Here is a 7,960-nt window from a genome sequence, read left to right on the forward strand (position 1 = left end):
GGTTTTAACTTGTTTTTCTATAAGTTAGTCTGCAAAGGGAAGCATCACTAAGGATATCAGTCAATTTATCCGTTGCCCCAAGATACCGGGGACACTTGACTCGAGTGGGAATCGAACCCACTCAAGTCAATTCAAGTCATGTTATTGGACAGACGCTCTACCAGTTGAGCTAAGCTGTTGGCTGAGAGTTACAGGTTTCCTGGTGGTTTTAACTTGTTTTTCTAGAAGTTAGTCTGCAAAGGAAAGCATCACAGTAAAGACACCAGTGGGATTTGAACTCATGGCCTCTGGATCATGTATACTGCGTCTCAACCCATTGAGCTAACAGATGGCTGACAAGTACAGCCTTCCTGGTAGTTTTCAGTTGATCTTCTGGAAGCCAGTCTGCAAAGGAAAGAATCATAGGAAAGACATCAATGGGATTTGAACTCATGGCCTCTGGATCATGTATACTGCGTCTCAACCCATTGAGCTAACAGTTGGATGACAAATATAGCCTTCTTGGTAGTTTTCAGTTGATCTTCTGGAAGCCAGTCTGCAAAGGAAAGAATCATAGGAAAGACATCAATGGGATTTGAACTCATGGCCTCTGGATCATGAATACTGCGTCTCAACCCATTGAGCTAACAGATGGCTGACAAGTACAGCCTTCCTGGTGCTTTGACTTGAACAACAAACAAGACAAATAACTTTAAAAAAAAGTGTTACAGCATAAATATAAATCTTTTTCATGGGGGGGCCCTGACACTACATCTTTTCACATTGGGGTCCACTGCCCAAATACATGTCAATTTGGGGGGTTGACAACAAAACGTTTCAGAACCACAGATTCCAAGGAAACAGCTGTAGGTGAATGGATAGAGTCACTGACTAGTGAGCCGCAGGTAGCAGGTTCAAGCCTCAGCTACAGCAGCAAGTCAGGATGTTAAATCAAATAGGTTTTATTAGGAGTGAAATGGTTGTGTTTCTTCACCCCAACTGCACATGACATCAGTTTACATGTACGTTATTTTCAGTGATGAAGACAAACCGCACAGACGTTCACTGTACTTTAGTACATTTTTTAAACTTATGACTCTGAGTAGAGTATAGCCTGACTTAAACAAACAAATAACAACTTAGTATAGTCAGATTATCTTTTATACAACTTACATTTTGTAATCATACTACCGAAACGAAAGTTGGTCACCACCGAAACGAAAGTTAAATCCGAAATAATCACCAAGTGTGGAGGCCAAAATCGTCCCCCCAAAAACCTGTTAGGAGTACGTTTCAGGCAATTTAGAGTTGATTGGTAGTACTTTGTAGTGACTTTTTTGGTCCCTAACACCACAAATGGTTTACATACTCTTTACGAATGTCTTACGCATCATTTGCTTAACATGAATGATAATTCTAGTAACTGTTTGGTGTCTGCATTCATGAAAGCCAGGTAGTTTGCAACAGGTAAGGAGAAAGTCCACATTAACAGACAGTCATAAATGATGAACTGTCTTCACTTCACTACTGTAGGGCACATAATAACATGTACAAAGGATTTATAGATATTTTAGGAATGTTTTACAAAGCATGTTAAACATGAACAAACACATTAACAGACAGTTGTAAATGATGAACTGTCTTCACTTTAATATAGGGCACATAATAACATGTACTAAGGATTTATAGATACTTTAGGAATGTTTAACAAAGCATATGTTAAACATGAACAAGCTACCAATAGCTTGTATATATTATGTAACATCAGTTACAAATGATTTAATAATCATTTACAGATGTATTATACATGGCTTATTCATGAATAGTTACTAATACCTTTATAGATGATTTGTAACCGTAAGTTATAAAGGTTTTAGTAATCATTTACGAATGTCAACAAACAGGTTGTTAATGATTTGTTAATAGTCTACAAACTACTTATAAACGTTTATAAATGCTTTATAACGGGTCATTATTGTAAAGTGCTACCCATTTTTTTCCCCGTTTCGGTAGTGACACAATGGTGTCACTAACGAAACGAAAAAAAAATGTGTTCCCCCAAAAACCTGTTAGGAGTACGTTTCAGGCAATTTAAAGTTGATTGGTAGTGACTTTTTTTTTGGTCCCTAACATTCATCGAGCTCTGGACTTAGTAATTTTTTTTCCGTTTCGGTAGTGACACTACCGAAACGAAAAAAAAATTGTTCCCCCAAAAACCTGTTAGGAGTACGTTTCAGGCAATTTAAAGTTGATTGGTAGTGACTTTTTTTTTAGGTCCGTAACATTCATCGAGCTCTGGACTTAGTAATTTTTTTTCCGTTTCGGTAGTGACACTACCGAAACGAAAAAAAAATTGTTCCCCCAAAAACCTGTTAGGAGTACGTTTCAGGCAATTTAAAGTTGATTGGTAGTGACTTTTTTTTTGGTCCCTAACATTCATCGAGCTCTGGACTTAGTAATTTTTTTTTCGTTTCGGTAGTGACACCATTGTGTCACTACCGAAACGAAGTTAAATCCGAAAAAATCACTAAGTGTGGAGGCCAAAAAAAAAATTGCCCAATGCATTGACAATGCATTGGGCGCTTAAAGTTAAATATCTCCAAAACTACAAATGATTTCAAAGAAAAAATCTCAAGCATGCATGTCCACAGTAAGGTGGAATTTTTGAACTGTGAATGGAGTTTCTAGGTGAAAGTGTTTTTTTGAGGACCCAAAATCGTCCATCGACCTCCATTATAAATCTCTGAACTTTTAAAGGAGTACAATTCTAAAACTATTAAACATTTCAAAGATTCCTTTTCAGGCAAACATATCCAGAGTAAGATGAACATTTTAAAGTATGAATGAGGTTACTAGGCGTAAGTATGTAGTTGTAAGCCTGCTTTTAAATGTCCATTGCCATTGACAATGCATTGGGTGCTTAAAGTTAAATATTTCAAAAACTACAAATGATTTCAAAGAAAAAATCAAAGAAAAAATCTCAAGCATGCATGTCCACAGTAAGGTGGAATTTTTGAACTGTGAATGGAGTTTCTAGGTGAAAGTGTTTTTTTGAGGACCCAAAATCGTCCATCGACCTCCATTATAAATCTCTGAACTTTTAAAGGAGTACAATTCTAAAACTATTAAACATTTCAAAGATTCCTTTTCAGGCAAACATGTCCACAGTAAGATGAACATTTTAAAGTATGAATGAGGTTACTAGGCGTAAGTATGTAGTTGTAAGCCTGCTTTTAAATGTCCATTGCCATTGACAATGCATTGGGTGCTTAAAGTTAAATATTTCAAAAACTACAAATGATTTCAAAGAAAAAATCTCAAGCATGCATGTCCACAGTAAGGTGGAATTTTTGAACTGTGAATGGAGTTTCTAGGTGAAAGTGTTTTTTTGAGGACCCAAAATCGTCCATCGACCTCCATTATAAATCTGTGAACTTCTAAAGGAGTACAATTCTAAAACTATTAATCATTTCAAAGATTCCTTTTCAGGCAAACACGTCCACAGTAAGATGAACATTTTAAAGTATGAATGAGGTTACTAGGCGTAAGTATGTAGTTGTAAGCCTGCTTTTAAATGTCCATTGCCGCATTGACAATGCATTGGGCGCTTAAAGTTAAATATCTCCAAAACTACAAATGATTTGAAAGAAAAAATCTCAAGCATGCATGTCCACAGTAAGGTGGAATTTTTGAAATGTGAATGGAGTTTCTAGGTGAAAGTGTTTTTTTGAGGACCCAAAATCGTCCATCGACCTCCATTATAAATCTCTGAACTTTTAAAGGAGTACAATTCTAAAACTATTAAACATTTCAAACATTCCTTTTCAGGCAAACATGTCCACAGTAAGATGAACATTTTAAAGTATGAATGAGGTTACTAGGCGTAAGTATGTAGTTGTAAGCCTGCCTTTAAATGTCCATTGCCGCATTGACAATGCATTGGACGCTTAAAGTTAAATATCTCCAAAACTACAAATGATTTCAAAGACAAAATCTCAAGCATGCATGTCCACAGTAAGGTGGAATTTTTGAACTGTCAATGGAGTTTCTAGGTGAAAGTGTTTTTTTGAGGACCCAAAATCGTCCATCGACCTCCATTATAAATCTCTGAACTTTTAAAGGAGTACAATTCTAAAACTATTAAACATTTCAAAGATTCCTTTTCAGGCAAACATGTCCACAGTAAGATGAACATTTTAAAGTATGAATGAGGTTACTAGGCGTAAGTATGTAGTTGTAAGCCTGCTTTTAAATGTCCATTGCCATTGACAATGCATTGGGTGCTTAAAGTTAAATATTTCAAAAACTACAAATCATTTCAAAGTAAAACATCTCAAGGATGCATGCCAAAATCTTCCATCGACCTCCATTATAAATCTCTGAACTTTTAAAGGAGTACTATTCTAAAACAATGAAACATTTCAAAGATCCCTTTTCAGGCAAACATGTCCATATTAGGATGAACATTTTAAAGTTTGAATGGGGTTTCTATTCTATATATGACATTTTGAATCATTACAGTCAGTTCACCTTCTTTTTTGGGCCTTGAGTCTTGGGACTCAAGGCCCAAAAGAGAAATTTGATGTCTCCGTGGGAGTAATTGGTAATTGGAAAAATGTCCAAGTTGGATTTGAACTGGGAACCTTCCGGTTGCAAGCCCTGTATAAGGTGGAATTTTTGAACTGTGAATGGAGTTTCTAGGTGAAAGTATTTTTTTGAGGTCCCAAAATCTTCCATCGACCTCCATTATAAATCTCTGAACTTTTAAAGGAGTACTATTCTAAAACAATGAAACATTTCAAAGATCCATTCTCAGGCAAACATGTCCATATTAGGATGAACATTTTAAAGTTTGAATGGGGTTTCATTAAATACAATATAATTATTCTTATAGTCTCTCAAATGTCAATAGTTACTACTTGCATGAATTACAAGTACATTGCAGAGTATGGTGTGTATTATAATTTTTTGGCTGTGAACAAATTATACATGTCTGTTCCATCTGTTCTCGTGGCATTATATGGCAGAATGAATGAACCCCAAATAATGACACATTTCAGGCAATAAGTATTGTGTGCTTTGGGTGGTCTGAGAACATGTTTAAGTTTATTTCAATACCTAAATATTTGGTTTGGTAGGTATCATATCACCACTTCATATTTTGAGGTTATAGGTTTGACGCTTGAAGTGGAAACATATCAGTGAAACTTTACACTAAGAAAGACACATAAAGCATTGAGGGTCAAGTTGAGGGCTTTATTAGAGAAGGGTGAATATAAAGATACTGTACGCAGGGATTCTAGTCTTTCAGCAAACCACAACTACTCAAACCTCTCCGTGTCTATAATTACACGCTACATAACATTCAACCAAGGTTGCCATAATTAGTGATGTCTTTAATCTTTAAATAAATTGTTTTTTTTTAAAAGGCAATACAATAGACCATACGTGTGCTTTGGAAGAAAACACCATATGGATTATTATCATTATCATCAGGAACAAGGAAACAAATTACTTGGATGTCGACGCTTCCAGGTATCTTAAACATAACTTATTCCTAGACTACAGGTTAACATTCAAACAAAATAAAAATATATCAAGAGGGAGCATACCAATATTGACATGGTCCCCTTAGTGTAATTCCTCTACTGTACCATTCATGATTTCCATTCAGACAGTTAGATGTGTATACAAGCAGCCATTCAGTAGCACAGTAATGATATAGCTAGAATATTGACTGCCACAAATTATTATATCACAATGCCACTCTTCTGTCCTCTGATATGTTCCTTTTTGTTTTTTGTTTTTTTTTCTTCTCTCCCCCCCCCCCCCCCTCTCCCTTCCTTTCAAAAGTAGTTTAATTTTAGTGTCACACATTTTGGCTCTCACATGTTAAGCTACAATAAGAACAATAAATAGTGTTGGGCATGTGCTGGCCTGCCCATTGACCATCGGGTCTAGAGAGTTCATGGGAGCCGTAGTGTGGCAGTTAGCAGGTACTCAAGTCCTCCTGAGGTGTCACCAAGCCCACACAGGGCAAATGGAGGCGGGTTAACACAAAGTAAAAAGGGAGTTTTCGAACTTCTTTTAATTTTTGTTGTCGTCATCATCATCATCATCGTGTTTTGTTTTGCTTGCGTTTTCGTGATGCTCTTTTTAGAAGGAGTCCATGGCCTTGAACTCGCTGAGAGCCTGAACGGGGGAGATGTGTTTCTTCTGGGAGCCTCGTCTGACACGTGTCTGGCACTCCTCCGGCTTCTCCCTCTTCACCAGCGGCTTCTTCTCCGGAGCCTTCATGCGCCATGACACCACGGGGGAGTTGACGGCCGCTGTGCCGTACACCTTCTGGTACTTGGTGGAGGCCACATAGGACGCCTTGACGGTAAGAACCACCGCGTTCATCAGGTTCTTAGCCGCCTGGATCAGGGAGGTAGCGCTGTCCAGCTGCAAGGATGTGAGTGCCGGTGTCATGGCGCGCGAGAGAGAGAGAGAGAGAGAGAGAGGGAGAGAGAGAGAGAGAGAGAGAGAGGGGAAGACAGACATCAAGGCAATGTACAGTATATGTGCAAATGTCATGCCAAAAATAGCTTGTTTCAAAACAATGCTACAAAATAAATAAATGAGTAAAAGGTGCTGGTAACATCTTTGCAAGCACTGGATATAGTACTAAGCAAGTAAGCTGCATTTTATTATATTTTTGACAGTCACAAGGCCTCAACCATTTTTCAAAATAGCTGAATAGCTATCATTTTAGGTGAAGATGTTCCCAATAATGACATGCCCAAAATAGGGACTCCAGGTTGAAAGTGGTTAAAACACTCTCTAACTGTCCTTGATGCTGTCGACCGTCCTTTCCAAAGCATTTTTTCGAAATCCTACCCAACTCTAAATACCTCCTAAGACTTCAGCCCTCGCCTCCCCTCCCTGAGCTCCTGCCAAATTGGTTGAAACATCCTGGCACCTCCCTCGCTCTGTAAAATCTGCTCCCCCTCTCCTCCTCTTCCTGCGTTATGGCAGATCTTCCAGCACAACATCATTTCGAACTGCACTTTGGCAGAATGGTCGTTTCTACGATCTCTAATAACCACTTTAATTACTAGATACATAAACTACTTACCTCACTTGACATGATAACAGAACGGAAAGGCCCGCTGGTAGAAGCTAAGCTATTTGATTAGTCTCACTTTGGCTGCAGGAGAGGGGAGAGCTTGCTTGTTTTGAAACCGCTTGTTGTCACAATTCCGCTTGTTTATTAGTATAGGGGGCACATATTGCACAATGCAGCAAGTAGGCACAAATGCTCTTTTATGATACTTTCCCTTCCCCGGTTTGCTGCTTCTTGAAGCTATCTCAAGCCGGCATAGACGTCACTGAACAAAATTGTTTTTCTACTAAAGAGCAGCTAGGTGAGCTTCTAGAGAGGAAAGTGAGTTCAACACTGATGTTGAACTCTTCTCCATGCTACATACAGTAGGTGACCCAGGAAGCTTCCGCCACAACTGAAGCAGTAAAAATAAGACCCTCGCTACATGACATCCTTTTTTTAGCACTTCATAATTAGCAGAGGCAGGGGTCAGGTGTACCTCTTCCTCCGTCTGTTGTGTTGGGCTGACATTTAAGAGCTGGCGGGCCGGTGGGCCCCCTAGTCCCTTACCCTGAGAGAAGTCAACTGCTTAGATTTAATGAGGGTGGACTCCAGCTGGCCACTGTGAAAAGGTTAAAATCTCAGCAGGGACCAGAACTCTGAACATCACTTAAATAAACTGTAATTGAGTCCCAACAGATTATGAGAAATTGACAGATCGTACTGTAAAACACAGACCAAAGCAAAGTGAACTTTATTTATTACCTAGTTTATTGGGATATTCACCAAGTAGTCTATATAGCACTTTGAATCTTTCCATATTTGGATCATTTTGTTATCAAACTTGTTGCAGTCCACATGATATTTATCACAATATTTAACTGAAATCTGTAGAAA

At 38.3% G+C, this 7,960-nt stretch overlaps 1 protein-coding gene across 1 annotated transcript in view; it reads right to left on the reverse strand.

The window, feature by feature from the left end:
- Positions 1-5,849: 5,849 nt before the first annotated feature.
- Positions 5,850-7,960, reverse strand: part of ctnna2 (catenin (cadherin-associated protein), alpha 2) — a 551,711-nt gene continuing 549,600 nt past the window's right edge. The window contains exon 18 of the mRNA XM_084081928.1: positions 5,850-6,423. Coding sequence (XP_083938054.1) covers positions 6,136-6,423 — 288 coding nt within the window. The 3' untranslated portion in view covers positions 5,850-6,135. The remainder of the gene's footprint in view (positions 6,424-7,960) is intronic.

Source organism: Gymnoscopelus microlampas, assembly GCF_963454915.1.
Source record: "Gymnoscopelus microlampas genome assembly, chromosome: 2".
Lineage (NCBI taxonomy): Eukaryota > Metazoa > Chordata > Actinopteri > Myctophiformes > Myctophidae > Gymnoscopelus > Gymnoscopelus microlampas.